This window comes from Arvicanthis niloticus, chromosome 4, assembly GCF_011762505.2.
Source record: "Arvicanthis niloticus isolate mArvNil1 chromosome 4, mArvNil1.pat.X, whole genome shotgun sequence".
NCBI classification, from domain to species: Eukaryota; Metazoa; Chordata; class Mammalia; order Rodentia; family Muridae; genus Arvicanthis; species Arvicanthis niloticus.
This window is the reverse complement of record NC_047661.1, coordinates 85607932-85626400: the sequence shown is the minus strand read 5'-3', so window position 1 is coordinate 85626400 and position 18469 is coordinate 85607932. Positions and strand designations below refer to the sequence as shown.

Below are 18469 nucleotides of genomic sequence, written 5' to 3'. Positions count from 1 at the left end.
CTCAGTGTAATTCACAGAAGTAAGATCCACCCAAGGAGAAGCCACTGGAGTTTCTCTCCTACACCCAGCATTCTTCTGGCCACCAAGATAGGTCAAGTTCATTTTGAGAGATTGACTTTATCATAGTCCCAGCAACACAAATCAACAATTTCTCTTCAAACCTCATCATAATCAGGGTAACTATGGGGATCATTGCTGTATATTATTTGCCTTCACACTTGTAGGGTGCATTCCCTTTTGTGAAAAATTTCCACATGTTATACATCATCTGAGCCACATAGCCACCAGGAAGATAAGAGGAAGAATAGACAATAGCTCTTTCTGCAGGAGAAACAGCCTTCTAGATTTCCTTGAAATAGGGTTGAGCCCAGGTCTCTCCTGTCTCAGTTTTACCCAATATCCTTGATGTTGACGGGGCTATCAGGAAGGCACTCTACCAAGAGCTCAAGTTGCAAGGCAAGCTGCCAGGCAGAGCCAGAGAGCTGAACAGGCCTGCCTAACAGGCTCCAAGGAGTTTTGTCCTAACCTTACCTTGGAGAACAAGCCGAAGCAGCCGATGCAGCTGATGATGCAGTATACTTTGGGAAGGCGAGGACCAGGACCGGCAGGCTAGGGAGGGACAAGAATTTCCTTCAGAGTTGCAGCCTCCCCCAGGGTTTCTCCCACTTGAGACTAATGGGGAAACAAGTGGAGTGCTGCAGATGTGACTGGTCAATGGGTTGGATGGAGAAAGGTCTGTACGGTTCTGTACATGGAATAGACAGGAGAAGGGTCAAAACAACCACCAAAGTCAAAAGACAATGATTAGTTTACAACTGCCACATTGTGCAACCAGTCCAAGTGTCTTTCAACAAATGAAAAAAAAAGATAGTGTGTTATATAAGGTGGAGTATTATTTAGCTAATAAGAAGAATGAAATTATAACAAATGGATATAGCTAGCAAAAGAAACTAGGCACAGGATGTGTTTTCTATCTCATATGCAGGATTTGGATTTTAGAAAAATAAGACATACATAAAAGACATGAGGGGCTGGAGATTTGCACCAGGGGTTATGAGTGCATATTGCTCTTCCAGAGGATCTGAATTCAGTTCCTAGCACCCACATTGGATGGCTCACAGCTGTTTTTTACTCCAGCTCAGGGGATTTCCCTTTTATGGCCTCATAAGGAATTCATACATATATACATATATCCCACCCACTCACACATATACACACATAATTAAAAATAAAATAAGTCATTAAAAAAGAGAGACAGGAGAGCTGGATATATGGTTCAATGGTTAAGAACATTTGCTGCTTTTGCAGAAGACCCAGGTTTGGGTCCCAGCACCTATACTGCAGTTCACGACCATTTGAAACTGACTTCAGTTCCAGAGAATCTAGCTCCCTATTCTGTCCTCCATGGGCAACAGGCATGCACACAGTGCACTTATATACATACAGTCAAACACTCATAGACTTTTAAAAAGTAAAGAAAAAGGATTAAAAACATGAAATTAGAGAGGTGAGTGTTTGGGAAGAGAAAAAGAACTGGTGTGGTAGGCATAGTAAATATGATTCAAGTACACGAATTACATATAAAAAACTCCAAAGCCTATTTGTTTATACAATGGATATATGCTACGAAGAAGAGGAGGAGGAGGAGGAGGAGGGATAGGAGGGGGAAGAGGAGAAGGAGGAAGGAGGTGGTAGTGGCAGCCTTCTGGGGCTAGAAACCCAATGGTAAACACTGACTCATGGCCAACGTGAGCTTAAGTTCAGTGAGAACAAAAACAAGTTTGTCTTAGCCACGAGGAAATGTCTGGAGAGGAAAGGGTTGTAAAGGTCTCTAGAGAGTCCTTGTCCTGAAAGCCAAGAATTAAACCTCATCATTTAAATCTCAGTGTCTGGGAGGCTCCATGGAACAAGGCAAAGCATGACTGGGGACAGAAAACTACAAGAGGGTCCAACTGGAGCCTCTTACTGTGTGTTGAACTGTTCCAGCTGGGAGCACACAGGCCAGAGCCTTGTGGCAGCAGAGGGGATGGGCAGTGTGTCCCTGTTCTTGTGGGATTCAGGAAGGGACACTAACATGGCGGCATGTGCTGACGTGTACTCTTATAAGCACTACTCCCACGGAGCCTGAGCTTTGGTAGCAGAGGCTTCGGCAAGCTCAGCCGTGGAGCTGAGCAGTCTGCAGAGAGGAAAGGGTGAAGCTGACCAGTCTGCAGAGAGGAAGAGGCAGTTCTGAGTAGCACGAACCAGGAGGCGCCTGCAGTATCCGATCTTCCTGCTCCCATCCACATTGGTCAGGACGAATGAGAAGGTCTCCCTAAGAGAGAGCAGACCAACGATGTGCATTTGCTCACTAGACGTAAAACAAGACTGGAGTCAGCATCAGAGAAGTGGAGAAGACAAAGGGGAGCTGCTGACTAACTAATCATGGGGATAATCACAGCAGCCACTTGACGGTGTCAAGCTCTAGTGCATCACCTCATTTGAGACTCAGTTGAACCTTTCTGAAGAAAGTTCAATTATTATCACCACTTTAAAGACCAGGTAAGTAAGGTTCTGAAGGTTACTTCTTAACTAAAAATTGAAGTCATGGTTTACTTCCAGTGTTCATGATGTAAGAACCTTTTCCATATTGTAGAGGCCAAAGTCTTTCTCTGCAGTCCAGAGTGAGAAAAAAAAAAAAAAAAAAAAAGACCATTTCTTCTAGCAACAGGTAAGAGACTCTTAAAAGTCTTCAGATAGAGGTCAAGTCACAACTTCAATCATTTGTCTAAAGGATCCTAGGCAAAATATTTTCCTGGCAAAAACTTAGCATTCATACCAAGTGAGGGGACGACAAGAGCCACAATTTGCTCTTCCATCCAAATTTGATACCCTTGCCTGCAGGCTGAGTGGTTACCTGGGATACTCTGTGAGTGGTGCCCACTCATTCCCATCAGGGAAGCAGAATAAGGGGATGGCACTGAGCAGCCGTTCCTCCTCTTCCTGCTGCCCTCGGAGCAGGTTCTCCCTCTGTAGGACAAGACAGTGGAATTTAGGCAGAGAAGCAGAAGTCACAAGCCTGTCATCTTTCTTTCTGACCAGCATGAAGTACAAAGGTGCCTTTGGTTAGTACCACACAGTCTGAACTCTAGTTCCCCAAAGAGAAAAGAATTTGTTCTGAGCCACATCAACATAACCTTGGGTTGGAATTCAGTATCCTGAGGATTTACATATTCAAAAAGGAGGTTAGAAAGGTCCTCTGGACCAACCTCCCAAGAGGGTGCCATCAGAGAGAAACCACATCATAGAAAAAAGCAATCTGCCCAGTTGCTACACCTGCTAACAAGAGAGGTTGGTAAGAAGGGCATATTGCACCTCACCCAGTGCATGAGTAGACAAGAAGATCTCTAATACTTTGGGAGTCTGGTCTTAGGCTGTGTTTGAGTCTGGGGCCTGCTTGATTCTCTATCACACAACACAACCAGGAAGGCCATACCTTCTTAGGAGTTCCAGCAGAAGCTGGGTTTTTCTATAGGAAAGGTGACTGAGGTGGAATTTGGAAGAACTAGAAGATTCCCAAAGGGGCAAGAGCATGAGGCTTGTTCTCTTGCTCCAGAGGTTCAGTCAGTCCCTCACAAAGCAGTCAGACCTAGATTCTCTGGGTGATTACAGAAAACTAGGGCTGGGCTACAAAGGAAACAAAAGCAGTGAGCTCAGAGCTAGGACCCAGGCAGCATGGTAAGACATAGGATTCCTCTATTACTTTTCAAACACACCTTTATCCTCCCACCTCCATCCTCAGGCCCCACCTCTCCCTCCATCCTTACCTTGGGAAACTGGTAGGTGATCGTGGGTTCATAGTCATCCCCTAAACGCTTTTTCTTTAAAGAAACAACAAGAAGATATTCAAAGAAGTGCTGGCCTCCAGCAAAGCTGGACAGAGAATGCTCCTGGATCCTTTCCGCTTCTGTGGCAGCTTCCTCAGGATTGTTCTGAGATTGTCCTAAAATGGAGATGCAGGGGCCCCTTGAGTATTCTTTCCATTCCTCCATTCTGTAGCGTGTGTGAGAATCTGGGCAACAACCATGCCTCAAGGCTACTACAGTGCCAAGCCTGACCAGGCACCACCAGGTACAAGGCAGGACAGGAGCCAAGTGGGCAGTTTCCATACCTGCCCTGGGAAACTTGAAACCATGGAGTGACACAGGAAGAAAAGAAAACACTGATATAGAAACGGAGGAGCCATGCTGTGGAGGTTCTTGGAGGCCTGATGTCTGACACTGCTGTAGCAGTTCTGGGTATTTTATGAGCCCTGAGTAAATTTGTACTAAATAATCAGAGTAGGCCCATAGGGCATTTTTCTTTTTTTAACCATAGCAAGACCTCCACGCAGACATGACTAGCTCTGCAAACTGATAAAGTAATCCTTCTGGCTTGATCACATGGGCGCCATGTGGATTTGAGCATATGAAGGGGAAAGAGGATCACTACAGGAAGAATCAGCCCATTAAAGGATCATCCGAAAAAAGGAAGTAGGCAATCCAGTTCTGACCTGCTCGAAGTCGAGGCAAGCGATTTCGGAGCAGCCTGAGGGTTCGGCCTACCCGTTCTCCTTCCATCATTCTGAGCTTTGGGGGCATGAATGTTCTTTCTCCTTCAGGCTGGCCACAGAGAGCCTGAGAAAGCGCCTTCTGCTTTGGTCTCCAATCACAGCTTTATTGAGCTGAAGCATGTGCTGTCTCCCAAAGCCAGAGAGCAGTTTCAATCCTGTGTACTCCGTAGTTGAGCAAGAAGGATGTGAAAGGACCCACAAGTCAGCTTAGTGTGGGCACTGACAGAAGCAGCATCCTGGCACTGCAGCTCAGCGCTTGGCTCCTCCCAAGAGCCCCAGGGTGTGGTAACAGAAAAGGTCATGAGCAAACATCTCAAGGCACAGCTGCTTCTGGGCTAAGGGCTTTGAATTCCAGTGCTTGCCAACCATGTGGTGAGTTTATTTACAACCCCACGCAGTGAGGGATGCCTAGAAAAATCAGACCATGGACTCCAGCACCTCGTGGAGCACAGCATAGGTATTTTACATCCCTTATCCTGGATTGTTCACCATCACCTTTTCAACTAATCATCGGAGCTGCATAGTCCCACCAGGTCAACTGGCGAATTCTAAAACATCCAGGACCTCCAGGAACACAGGACTGAACACTTCTTGCAGTCAAGATGCCACTGCCTTGCCCTGATTCAGATAAGTAGACTTGCCCAATCATTCTCTAAATGTACTAATAACTTGTAACAAGAGAGGGAATCCTAGGAGTCAATAGATCCTCTTCTGATGCTGTAAAGAACAAAGCCCACCTCTGAGAGGTCCAGATATACAGAATAGCTGTGAAGGTGATTCCTATACCCCCATGTCCCCTGGTAATCTGTCTTAATCTGAGGCATAGATCTCTCTCACTATTCCAAGGTTCCAGCAGATTCCTTTCTCTCATAAGCTTTACTAAAAGGAAGAAATGACTCAGGAAATCGTCTCCAGCTTAGAGTAGGAGCCTGATTGCATCAGCAGCAGTAGGGGTACAGAGCATCTTCACCCTTCTCAGAGCATCTTCACTCCTGCTCAGCCTTTCTTCTGGTTGGGCCAGGACAAGCTAAGCAGCAGACCCAGTACAGTACTGTGTCTAGAGGCTGAGGAAGAGGAGGAAAGTGGTCGCAGATAACCTGGGCTTCTCACAGAAAGTCCTGAATAAGGAAATGTAGAGGATAAGAGGATAGAGCCTTTGTCAGGAGCTAACGTTTAACGGGGAGGGAAGAAGCAAAAAGATCTGGTGCCTATGTCTGTCACTCCTGCAAAGAATTAGCAGCCCCCTGGGAGGGAGCGTGTTGCTAGGGTAAGAAGGAAGGCTGTCACCCTGCTTCTAAGAGCACTGGAACTGTGGCACCAGTAAAACGCAGGACTCAGACACCCAACATTGACTTGTGGGGGAAGTGCCAATCAGAGTACAGATAATGAGAGTTGGAATCATGAGAACAGGGAAGCAAGAACAGAGAACCAGGTAGTCCTTGTGTCTTCCTTGTATCCTGTACAGACCTGTTGCATGATCTTTACTGCTTGCCTTAAGGAACAAGCACATGCCTAGTAAGGAAGGGAAAACCGAGGCATTAAGTCACTCAAAGGCGACTGAAAATGAACAGGATCTTTTCAAAGTGAACGCCACAAAAGTTCCAAATCCAGGCTCAGGCCTTCCGGTGTATTACACAGTGAACATGGGACAGGGTGAGGGTGGAGTGGGATGGGTGGCGAGCAAATGGCTTGGAGGGCCAGAGTCATCTTCCTGGTCATCCGAGAACCTCAGGAAATGTCTTTTCCTCAGTCCTTGGGCTGCCTTTTCACTCCATTTCCTCCTGCTTTATCAGGAGAAACAAGCGACCAGCAATGTTAGAAATCCCAGACCAAAGAAGAGTAACTAGATCTTTGGGCTGAGGATCAAGAAATCCAACGAAGAGTGTTTTCTCCTTCTCCCCCTTTCAAAAAGAGGTTCTCACAGAAAAGCATGAGAAGGACCAATATGCATCAAATTCCTATATAATAGAAGACACCTCACTTGATCCTGATGCCCTGGAATGGATTATTATCTTCAATTTTAATTGAGGGAGGAGCCACACTTCTAGGGAAGTTAGGAGTCTGGTTACACTTGTTCCTCCACCAGGAAGCCCCTCCCACAACCACCTGAAGGAAAGAGGACTTAAGGGAACCTTGATCTGAAAAGCTGTTGTTTGTTCTTTGATGAACTGCTAGTAACCCAGAATCACCATAACAGTCTTCCCTACCAGTGTTTAAAACACACACACACACACATACACACACACACACACACACACACACACACACACACCCCAGACAAAACTGCCTGAGCCAGTGAACTAGAAGGGGAAATACCCCAGGAAGCAAGAAGACAACAAGAAAGATGAAAGAGTTACACCCATATGACCTGACAGGTGCTAAACTTATGACCAGGTACATATAAACTGCCTGCCTTCCTGTTCGTTGACCACAAGGAAGGTCCTCAAGGTAGCATTGCTAGCCATATGCTGCTGTGGGGACGAGGTGGGAGAACAACTGAAATGTGTCCTCCGAGCCCCAGGAAGCAGAGCCAGCCATTCAGCAGCAGATTACCCAGGTCTAGGAAGTCCAGGAAAACCAAGCCAGAACTCTGTAGAAAAAGACGACTTATCTCCTCCCTACATACTGCTCCCGCCATTGTAGCCCCTCTCCCTGGCATGCAGGTGGAAGAGTCATGTGCCAGACAACCACGTTGGAGAAGGAGGGTGGCAGAAGCCAGAAGGTACAAAGAGCGGATCAGTCACGAGTCATTGCAGTTCGGAGAAGGAAGTACAGACCTCAGCTCTGAGGCCTCTTCTGAGAGGGGGTCACTGATGTCTTTACTTGCAAATGCAGGAAGGAGTGAGTTCTCTGGGAATGACCCTTAAAAACCTTTTCTTTTCTTTTCTTTTCTTTTCTTTTCTTTTCTTTTCTTTTCTTTTCTTTTCTTTTCAGAAGCATGAGCTCTGTCTGATCAAACCTGACGGTGCCAGCTCAGCCATAGCACTCGCCAGACATAAAGAGCAACAGATGTTTGTTGAATGAATGGACACATTAATGAACTCTAGTTGTCCTTCTTCCAAGTTCCAGTGCTCCAGATAAGGAGAAAAGAAACCGATGACACATCTAATTTCATCTCTACCATCCACCCTGGACAGGGAAAATATTCCCATTTTACAGGTTAGAACTCAAGGTCAGGATTGAGGCAACAGCTGATCTGATCTACCTGGCTGCCCTAATGAAGTCAGTACTAAGGGCTTGGGGAGACCAGTTTTTGTGGCGCGGTTATCTGCAAGGCAGGAACAGGCTGGCTTCCAGGAACTAGAAAAAAAATGCCAGTTAAGTAGGGAAGGGAAGCACCTCCTGGAGGGCTTGATGGCCTAAGCTCTTTAGCCCCAAAGTGGCTGCACCACAAGCTTCCTGGATATAAGGACACGTGGCCCTTGGGGCCCCACAACCATTGTAGGTTTCTGGGCACCAGGTTCCCCCTTCACCCAGCAAGTCTGTCCGCTTGTTGACCTCTACCTGCTCCCTTGAGCTCACCTGCCTCCTGCCCAGCCCTCCCAGATCCCGCCTAAACTGCTCCACGTTCCTGACCCCAGTGCCGCACCGAGCCTATAGTCCCGGGGTCCCACGCCCTCTCTCCCCCGCGCGCTGTGGCCCGCACTAACCCCGCTGGCCGCGCTTCAGTCTCAGGCTGGCTCGGAGGCGGCGGCCGAGCCCATCCATGGCCCCTCCAGTGCCCGGCGCCACCAACCACGTCCGCGCCAGCCCCGCCCCCCAAATCCTTGACCTTCTTGGGGCCCTGGAACTTTCACTTTCACGCGGGAGGCGCAGGGAGGGGGTGGGGCTGGACAGCGCACCTTCCGGGCTTCTGCCCAACCCCTGGCGCACCTGGGCTGGCGGCTCTTCTCGGGTCCCCACCCTACACCCCTGCGCCTATCTAGGCTCAGGGTGCCAGAGGGCGCCCGCGCGTCCATCCGGGAGGGGCGGTACCATCTCACTGTCATCCTCTGTGAAACTTCACTTTCTGAAATACTCTGGTAGGTGCCTAAAGAAATCCCTACCTCCAGGGCAAGGACTGGAACACGCACCTCCAGGGTGTTTCCAAACTATCCTGAGGTGTAGAACTTTCAGACCACATGCCCTTCCAACCAACTCCTCCATGCCTGTCCTTGCAACTATTCAGAGGCACTGGCTACTTCCAGATCTCTTTCCTTTGTCTTCTCTACCTAGGCACTCCTGAAAAGAGACTGGAGAGATGGGTTAAGGTAATGATCCTGCCTTTCATTTCATTTTGTTAGTCTACAGATGAACATAATGAGGATAATACCTGCCTGGCTACCATAAACATTTCTGAATGTCAGAGAGTGGGATTAAAAAAACTTTCTGTAAACTGTTATATGATATGAGTGTAAAGGATTCCTGTGGTCAGCATTGTAACCACTTGCATCCCACTCCTAGTTCCAGATAACAGCACAGCCACCCACCTATTCGTCTCACTGACTTCTAAATGGGCCCAGGTTTTAAAGGGCAGGGCAGGGCAGGGCAGGGCAGGGCAGGGCCGGGCGGGGCGGGGCCGGGCGGGGCGGGGCGGGGCAGGGCGGGGCAGGGCAGGGCAGGGCAGGGCACTGTAAGAGGGATGATCAGAGTCAGTTTGAACCTTCTATGTTCACCAAGCTCTTAACCTTGACTTCAGGAGTGAAAGGCAAATGAAAGCAAAATCCCACAAAGATGACCGTGATCCTCAGTCCTCTTCAGTCTCCCCATGCCTCATCCCCAGGAGACTCGACAGTCCTCAGCTCTATAGTTCAGAAGGAATTAGACAACCAGCCCTTGCATTAAACTGACCACTCTGAGCCTTTACTCTAGGTGCAAGCAACTTGCACTTAATTTTAATTATATAGTTTAGTGTTGTTTCCTATTCTCTGGATTCTTGCATGAAATTACCTGAAAGGACATGGGTGTCCCAAATGCCTTCCCTTATGAGATTTGCAGCTTCCCTATCTCTCATAAGAGAAGGTGCTCAAGAAAACCTTGTCCAACTTGTTGACACTTTTTGTGCTCTTGTGTCTTAATTGGTCCAATCTAATTTACAGACAGAGCTTTCTTTCTTTAAAAGCAAAACAAAACAAAACAAAAAACCCAGATGAGTAAGAATACACGTGTACCAAGAAGTCAAGGACAAGACTAATGGAAACTGTTGAACAAACCTTACATGGAAATAACCTCACATGTTTATTAATATGAAAATAGGTGAATGGTGGCATATGTATACAACTGTGTATTATGCAACAATAAAAGTAAATAATCCTCCAGTGCTTGCAATATTATGCCCATACTTATGAGTATGAACAAGAGATACCAGACACAAAAGAGATAAGCTTCAGTTTATATAAAGCTTGAAACAGACAAAGCTAACCCACAGGATGGGCAGTCAGGATAGTACATTTTTCAGGGAGGAAAGAGGAAATGATGGTTGGGGAATACCATCAGACCTCTGGTGAGGGTTTAGGTTGACCATGCCTGTGCCTGACTGGAGGGTAAGGATATTCACGAGGTGATCATTCTTTGCACTAAAGATTTAGGAACTTTGCACAGTTGTATGAGACTTTCGCTTAGAGTAATGTCAGGAGGTCAGTTAATGACAGCAGTGAAATGGAGGTGCAAACGGGCCAAGAATGAAATGAAAAATTATCGAAATGCGAGGAAGTAAAACTACATTTCTGAGAAGTATGAATAACAGCAGAACAAAAGTTCATTGTTCTAGAATTGAAGGGATATTTGTGTTTAATGTGGTAGGTTCTTTGAGAGAGACAAGCAAGCATTTGTGGGCAGATAGGAGTGGGACAGCTCAAAAAAGAGTGAGCGGAGGAAACAAGGTTTGAGAGGAGAGGAGGGTGGGTGTGAACAGGCTTCATGGACTTTGGGCTTAATTATATTTTTCTTAGGAATGTATATTTCTTTATAAAATGAGTTTCATTTTGACATTTCCCAACATGTACAAAATCTACTTTGACTGTATTCATCACCTTTTACTGTCTCTTGTCTTTCTTCCCCTTGTAACCAGCCTACTTCCCTACGTATATTCCTGTTTCTACTTTCATGGATTTTTTAAAGTTAGGTTTTGCATGGGAAAAATGCAGTATTTATCTTTCTAAGCCTGCTTATTTACTTACTATGATGATCTCCAGTGCATTCATCTTATTGAATATGTCATAATTTTTCTCTTCCTCATGGTTGAATAATATTCCAATGTGTATATACCACACTTTTATACATTCATACTATGGATGGGTACCTAGGCTGATTCCATAACTTGGCTATTTTATATAGTCAAGCAATGGGCATATGTGTATAGATATCCCCAGGGCTTCATGTCATGAGAAGTCAGAAAGAAAAAACCTGTCAGCTGGGAACTTGGTAGAGGTTTTTGCCAGTAGGTAAGCAAGAATTCCAGCCCAATTACCAAGTGCCTAAGGCCATCTTCCTCTCAGCCACAATCCAGCAGATTTTCTAGGAGAAAAAAGGAGAGGAAGTCCAAGTAAGCTTTTGAGAAGTAAGAAGTAGCTTAAGAGTCAACAAGGGTCTCTCTCTCTCTCTCTCTCTCTCTCTCTCTCTCTCTCTCTCTCTCTCTCTCTCTCTCTCTCTCTCTGTGTGTGTGTGTAAGACAGTTGCTCATTCTCCCCTGAGGCTCACGTATGCACAGGTGCCTCTTACCGCCCCCTCTTCTCCCTTGGGAAGCACAGACCCCAGCCTGGGCATCATTTCTTCTGATCACTTCTCATTCTCATAACGATAATGCTTAAGCCTATATTAAAATCATCATCAAACAGATTTTTAACTCTGCTTCACTATACTGGCCAGTCTCAAAATTCTCTTCAATGTCAAGGCCCTGAACTCCAATTTGGTCTGAGTCGAGGTTCTTGCAAGTCTAGGAGAACTGAAGCTGGTGAGGGTGCAATGTGGGGCTGTCACTGCTGATACATCCCTTTTCTATGTTGATTTCTGCTCCTTCTGGTATACACCTAAGAGTGGCTTAAGAAGATTATGCGCTAATTCTAATTTTGGTTTTCTGAGGACCCTTCACTGTGATTTCCATAGTGGTTGTGCTAGTTGACATTTCTATCAGATGTGTTTCATTTCTCCTACGTTCTTTGCTTTCTCTACTGTTGTCTTCTTGATGATGATTACCCTCAAGCTGAAGTGAGATGTAATCTCAGTATAGTTTTGACTAGAATTTTCTTTATGACTAAGAATGTTTGAAACTAAAAAAAAATGTATTCTTTGATAATCCACATTTCTTCATGTGAGAACTATCTGAAATAGAGATCAACACTGGCGATAATTTCAACACTTGGGAGGCAGAGTCAAGATGATCAGAATTTCAAAGTCATAACTACACAAGGAGTTAGAAGCCAGCCTGGGCTACATGAGACCCTGTCTCAAAAGATAATAAACAAGCACCAACAAAAGCTAGACCATCGCCATATCTGAACTACACATCTTTAAAGACCCATCCTTGGTGACCCACTTCTGTTAACCAGGCTCCCCACATAAGGTTGAGCACCAGATGTTTAAACGCATGAGCCTGTTTAGAAATTTTCAGACTCAAAGCACTGCATTTTACCCCAGATACTCAGAGGCTAATGGCAATCTCATAGTGCAAAACTCATTCAGTCCTTATTGCTCCTTCCCAGGGAGTCAGAGTAGGCAAAGGTGTTTCTGCCGTTTTCTGTGTAGCCTTCCTGTGTCTCCCTGCTGGATGGAGGAATCATCTTGTCTGCCTGCATACCTATGCTCTTCTCTTTTTCTAAGGTAGGATCTGTGCTTTGTTGTCTTGACTGGTCATACATAGGAAGCTTCTAATCAGCCACCTTATCCCCAAAGTCTAGAGTTTTGCTTTAATTGGATGGAAGTTAAACTGAAAGGGAACAAAAGAGATGAATATAGACGTGATAAGTTCACAGATAAAGAAGGGAAAGCATGAGAGACCTTAGTTTCTGTTAAGACAAAGGTTTCCTCCTCCCCCTCTATTCTTCACCCACTCACCTCCAGTCTTGCTTTTAAGTGAAAGAAAAGTCTTCTTTTTTTCCTGTGTGGAGAAGTTGGAGGATCTTGCAAGCAAACACACACACACACACACACACACACACACACACACACACACACACACACCACTGAGGGATGCAGTGGAACATGATAGAATGAACTTCGACATCTGAGATTCACAAACGTGGACTTCAGTCCCACTTCTTCCACTCACACTTCATTCTTGGGTTAGGCAGGCTCACAGCCTCATTTTCCTGAGAAAATAAAGCCACCTTGCAGGGCTGTAGTGAAGAGTAGAAAGAACATACTTGAACGTTTATGCAACCCAGGTTCTTTTCTTTATTCACATTTTAACCCTTAACTCAGGGTAGTCTCAATACACTTTAAAAACAGAAGATATGATACACTCCTGTCTCTGGACATCTCTCAGAAACCCCCAAAAGCACCTAATTCCAGCTCTGGAAGTTGTCATTAAGAACCCATAGAGATCCAAACGAATTTTATTCTCTCAATTTGGCACATCTGTCCTAAGATGGACTGCTAATTGTCTCTTCTGTGACACTTTGCTTAACTTGGTCATTGACCTTGCCTTCAATTCTACACCATGACAGCTGAGATCAGCAATTACGTTTTACATAGACTTTGCTGAGGACCTAAGTCTGTTTCGTGATAAGAGAAGCTGGCAGAAAGCTGAACTTAAAGAGGAAGTCATGCAGCTGTTGAGGGGTGCACGGATGTCCCCCTCCTGAATGCCTTCCTTTTTACCTCTTGACCTAGTTGTACACGGCAGGGATCAGCTGAGCTACTCTAGGGAAATGCCCTGACTGATGCCATGTATCACGTATTCCAGAACAACTCACAGCAATGTTTACTCAGTTGAAGATAGGATTCTACCTTCAACTCCATACATAGGCTCTCATCCCATCCTTTGGCAAAGAAGCAAGTAGAATAATGAAAGCAATATGCCTTCTCCCAATAATAAACCTGTCAGGGCTCAATAATACCATCTTAACTTCTTACCGTCCTAAAGTATTCCCTTCCCGACGAGATAAACAGAAGTTCAAGCCGAATAGCCTTCTAAATTCTTGGCTTCTGATCTGTTACAAATAATTTGAACAATACTCTACATATCTGCCTAAACACATTAAACAAAGACAATCTTTGACAGAGAACACCTGAAATCAGCTTTGCAAATGTTGTTCCAGACAAAGGCATCTGCCCCATACTTGATAATAAACAACCTGTTAGGGTGCTCCTTCCTAGTTTTGGAGACGCCTCTTCTTGAATGAAGATCTCATGTAATTGGTTTAGCCTCAGTTTATTCTCCGATCTGGTCTCATTCTGGGTCACTTTGATGCTCCTCACACCATTCTTCATATATTCCTCATACTTTCCTCTACCGCAAATCTTTTCTTCCTTCCTTCCTTCCTTCCTTCCTTCCTTCCTTCCTTCCTTCCTTTCTTCCTTCCTTCCTTTTTCCTTCTTTCCTCCCTCCCTTCCTTTTTCCTTCTTCCCTCCCTCCCTTTCCTTTCTCCCTCCCTTATTCCACCTCTCCTCTTTCTTTTTGTTCTATTTATTTACTTTGTTTGTTTTAAATTATTTTTTTTGAAATAGGGTATCATGTATCTCAAAGTTGACTTCAAACACAATAATCGAGGCCAGCATGGGACTCTTGATCCACTTACTTCTGTCTCCAGAGTACTGGAATTACAGCACATAGAACCATGTGTGACTTTATTTGATTATTATATGTTGCTTAAATGGCTTTTCTTGAGAAGATTTCTTTGACTTTCTATAACTGGGGATAGTCTCCAAAGGGCCAGTTCCTGAATTTATATATTTTTTATGAAAGCTTTAGGCCTTAGCTTACTCTTGCTCCCAACTAGCTCTTATAATTTAAATTAACCCATTTATATTAATTGATGTTCTGTCATGTGGCTTATTACTGATCCTTGGTTTTATACATCTGACTTCCTCTGCATTTTGCTGTTGAATTTCTCTCCTCTATGTCTGACTGGTGAATGTTCCTGCCTCAGACTCTTTCCTGTAGTTCCTACCTCTGCTGGATGTCCCGCCTTTCCTTTCCTGCTTTACTATGGGCCATCAGTTCCTATTAAACCAATCAGAAGATGGTGAAAGGAATGTTTACAAAATATGATACAGCCATAAAATTAGCACTACCAAAGACCAGCATATAGTCAGATCTTGGCCCTTATAGAAATCAGCATTGGGATAATACAGAATCTTTACATTGTGCACAAAAGATCACCCCAACAACTTTTTTCTCAATTTAAATCAGAGCTTCTTGTTACAACTCGAAATCACACCATTTCCATTGTTTTTCAAGACTATTTTAATTATTACACACATAATTCTGAGGTTGCTTATTAAATCACTCTCCACTTTCCTGGATTTCCAGAGGGCTATGCCATTTTTGCTCTCTTCTAAGTCCCCAGTGCCAGACACATGTTGGACAATCAATAAACACATGAATGAATGAATGAATGAATGAATGAATGAATGAATGGGTAAGTATTCTGCTTAAGCTTCTATCTCAAGGGAGACAGAAAAGTAACTGAACCGCTTTGCTTGGTCTTCTTCTGTTCAGGGCAAACACTTTAGTACCTAAAGTCTACTCTCTCTCATCCTTCTGGCAGCATGCTCAGGGCTGTATCTGGTCAGTGGAATGTGGCCAGGGCAGTCCTGCTCTCCTTTTCCCAGCTGACTTTCACTGGGCATGTGATTCTGCTCTGGCCATCAAGAGGGAAGGAAAAGTCAACCTTAGTAAGGGAACAGAGAGATCTGCTGGAGACTTCTGGGATAGGTTTCTCAATATATGGTATTTTGCCAGTTCTAAGTACCACTGAGTTTTGTAAATATTATGGAAACTGCTGAGATGAAGCCAGCATATTTAACAGAATAGGGCTAGCATGAGCTGCCTCACCTCTTATTACTTGAGATTATAACCCACTTACAACTTGACAGTGAGCTTTCTAAATGCTTGACTATAGGTGTTATATTTTTGTTGTTATTATTTCTAAGATAGGGTTTCTATAGTCCCAGCTGGACTCAAACTCATCAGGTTAATCTTGCTGCTCTGCCTCCCAAGTGCTGGTATTGTTTGTATGAGCTATGATGTTTGGGTTGTAAATGTATTTTATACAGCATTCTAACACAAATGCCCATGTAATACACAGTAATAGAAGTTTGACAGTTCAGTGCCACTGCCACTCTGAATGAGCATCAATATCATTGCATAAAAAAAAGTCTGAAATATCCGTTTGTTTCCCTGTGATTGCTTCTTGCTTCCTTTCTTGAGACAGCAATTCACTACATAGCCAAGGCTGGCTTCAAATGTCTTGACAATGCTCCTGCTTCAGTCTCCAGAGTATAGGGGCTAAAGTATGCATCACTGTACCCTGTTTTTAATAATGTTTGTACCACCCCAATTATGTGTTGTAACCTGTAGTTTAAAAATGCTGAGAAGACTGAAGAGTTGGTCTAATGTTTAAGAGAATTTACTTCTCTTCCAGAGGACAGGATTTCAAGTCCAAGCACCCATATGAGACAGCTTACAGCCTTCAGTCAGTATAGTTTCAGGGCATCCAATGTCACTCATGTCTGATAATACCTGTGCATCCTCCCTGACATTGAAATAATTAAAAATAAAATAAATCTAAGGCACTCGAGATTGCTTGCAACTTCTCTGCAGACTTTTCGTCCACACTACTTTGACTTGGATGCCAGCTCTGCCAGGTATTACTTTATTACATTAGATAAGTTTTTTGGTTTCTATGAAATTTAATTTCTTAGTATTTGATGAGAATAGTATTGTTACCTAATCTCATAGTTTTAAAATGATTAAGTAACCTAATATACAAATCATGTTTTTAAATTTTAATTAATCCTTTACTGCACAAGAGATACTTCATTATGAAAGTCTCATATTATTGTTTGGTTTTGCTTACATTCATCTCTCACCATCCTTTCCCAAGCATCCTACCCAAAACCCCTTGTTGTCTCCTTTCTCCTCCCAAACAGGTTTCTATCTATATATAATATGCATGGTCAAATCTTGATTTATATATTAGGGAAAGTTTGCAACATTTTGAGGGCTGGAGAGATGGCTGTATATGTATATGTGTGTGTATGTGTATATGTATATATGCATATAATGTGTGTGTAATTGTATATATTTAAATCTAGATTTTGTATATGAGATAAAATATCTATTTGACATTTTTGAGTCTGGTTTTATTTTACTTAGCATTATGACATCCAGTTCTATTCATTTTCTTACAAGTGACACGGTTTCTTTTTTTCTTATATTTTTGGTTGTGAACCTAGCCTTTAATGACTTGAGCCATCACTCCAGTTGGATTTCCTTTTACTTTATGGCGGAATAAAACTCCTCTATGTGTATATACCAGATTTTCCTTTTAAATAAAATCTTGCTTTATGTTTCTGTCTAGCCTAGAACTCATTATACAGACCAGATTGACTTCAAATTTATAATGATCCTTCTGATTCTGCTTCCTAAGTGCTAACATTGCAGATTTATAGCACCACACCTAGATTTTGGTTTATCTGGCACTAAGTTTTATGTAGCACAACTTAGAGTTGAACTTGACAAAAGTTGAACTCCTAGTCCTGTTGCTAAATGCCTGTATTACAGGTACTGTGAATGATAGCTTTGTGTCTAATCCACTCCTCTTCCTCTTCCTCCTCCTCCTCCCAGGTTTACAGAAAATAATACAACATGACAAGATAGATTCATATGGCTATACAGTATGTTTGAAAATTCATTCCACATGGATATCTACATGTCTGACTGGTTTGAGAGACTGCTGAAATGCAAAAGCTTTAGTATTTTTCAAAGGATCTACCTCTATGATTGGATCATAGACTATGACCCCAGGAACATAATTATCTCTTTGTTTTCTCCCCCATGCTGCACTTGATGGAACAGAACTACATGGTGGGATCTTACTATTGTAATGTGGCATATTACTCACAGGCCTCTCTGAATATGCTTCACTGTGTGCACCTTGCTGCAGATGTGTGATACATCTGCAGTCTTGCTGGGGAGCTTCTTGTTGTAGACAACTGCTGTCTCTTCACATATGCACTTGTTGGAATGTCCAGGATGTGTACCACTTCTCAGTGATGATCTGGGCCACTTTCTTCACAATTTTGGTGTGAATACAGTCCATGTTGAGGGTATCCTTGCAAAAGTACTTATTCCCATACTTCCTTTGTCTGTTCATCTATTGATGGACACATAGACTGGCTTCATATCTTAGTTATTTTGAATAATGTATTAATAACCATGGATGTGGAAATACTCCTGTGATACACAGACTTAGATTTCTGTGGATATATACCCAAGGGTGATATATCTGGATCATACAATAGTTTTATTGAGAAACTACCATAGAGATTTCTATAGTGGATGCACTAATTTGCATTATCACCAACCATGTATAAATATTTCATTTTCTCTACATTCTTATGAACATTTGCTGTTGATTTTTGTGATGCTAGCCATTGTTATTGGGGTCAGGACATTTGTAATATTAAGGTTACTGAGATATTATAAACAGGACTAAACTAATCCTGCAGAAATTAATGGGGAAGCAACTAGACATGGTGGCACACACCTATCATCCTAACACTTGGATTGAAGGAAGAGGATTCATACACGTTTAAGGCTAGTTTGTGTTATGTTGTGACTTCTAGACCATCCTGCACTTCAAACTGAGATTCTGTCTTAAAGCAAATTAAGGAGGAGATAGAGGCAGAAGAAAATAATGAGGATAAAGAAAAGAAGGGAAGGTGGAGGAGAAG

At 43.6% G+C, this 18469-nt stretch overlaps 1 protein-coding gene and 1 long non-coding RNA gene across 4 annotated transcripts in view; one reads left to right on the top strand and one right to left on the bottom strand.

The window, feature by feature from the left end:
- The window catches only part of Dennd2d (DENN domain containing 2D), an 18647-nt gene extending 10128 nt beyond the window's left edge, over positions 1 to 8519 (bottom strand). The window contains exons 1-5 of one of the 3 annotated variants that reach the window (XM_034500823.2): positions 8242 to 8519; positions 3807 to 3982; positions 2897 to 3009; positions 2245 to 2314; positions 532 to 609 (exon numbers count right to left, since the gene is read on the bottom strand). In XM_034500823.2, the coding sequence (XP_034356714.2) occupies positions 532 to 609; positions 2245 to 2314; positions 2897 to 3009; positions 3807 to 3982; positions 8242 to 8299 (495 nt within the window). In that variant the 5' untranslated portion in view covers positions 8300 to 8519. Of the gene's footprint in view, positions 1 to 531; positions 610 to 2074; positions 2205 to 2244; positions 2315 to 2896; positions 3010 to 3806; positions 3983 to 4531; positions 5514 to 8241 lie in introns of those variants that run through there. The other 2 variants (XM_076933079.1, XM_076933080.1) reach the window with 2 other exon arrangements.
- LOC143442090 (uncharacterized) lies at positions 7623 to 18469 on the top strand. The gene is made up of 2 exons (XR_013110009.1): positions 7623 to 7750; positions 17361 to 18469. It is a non-coding gene; the product is annotated as an uncharacterized LOC143442090 (long non-coding RNA).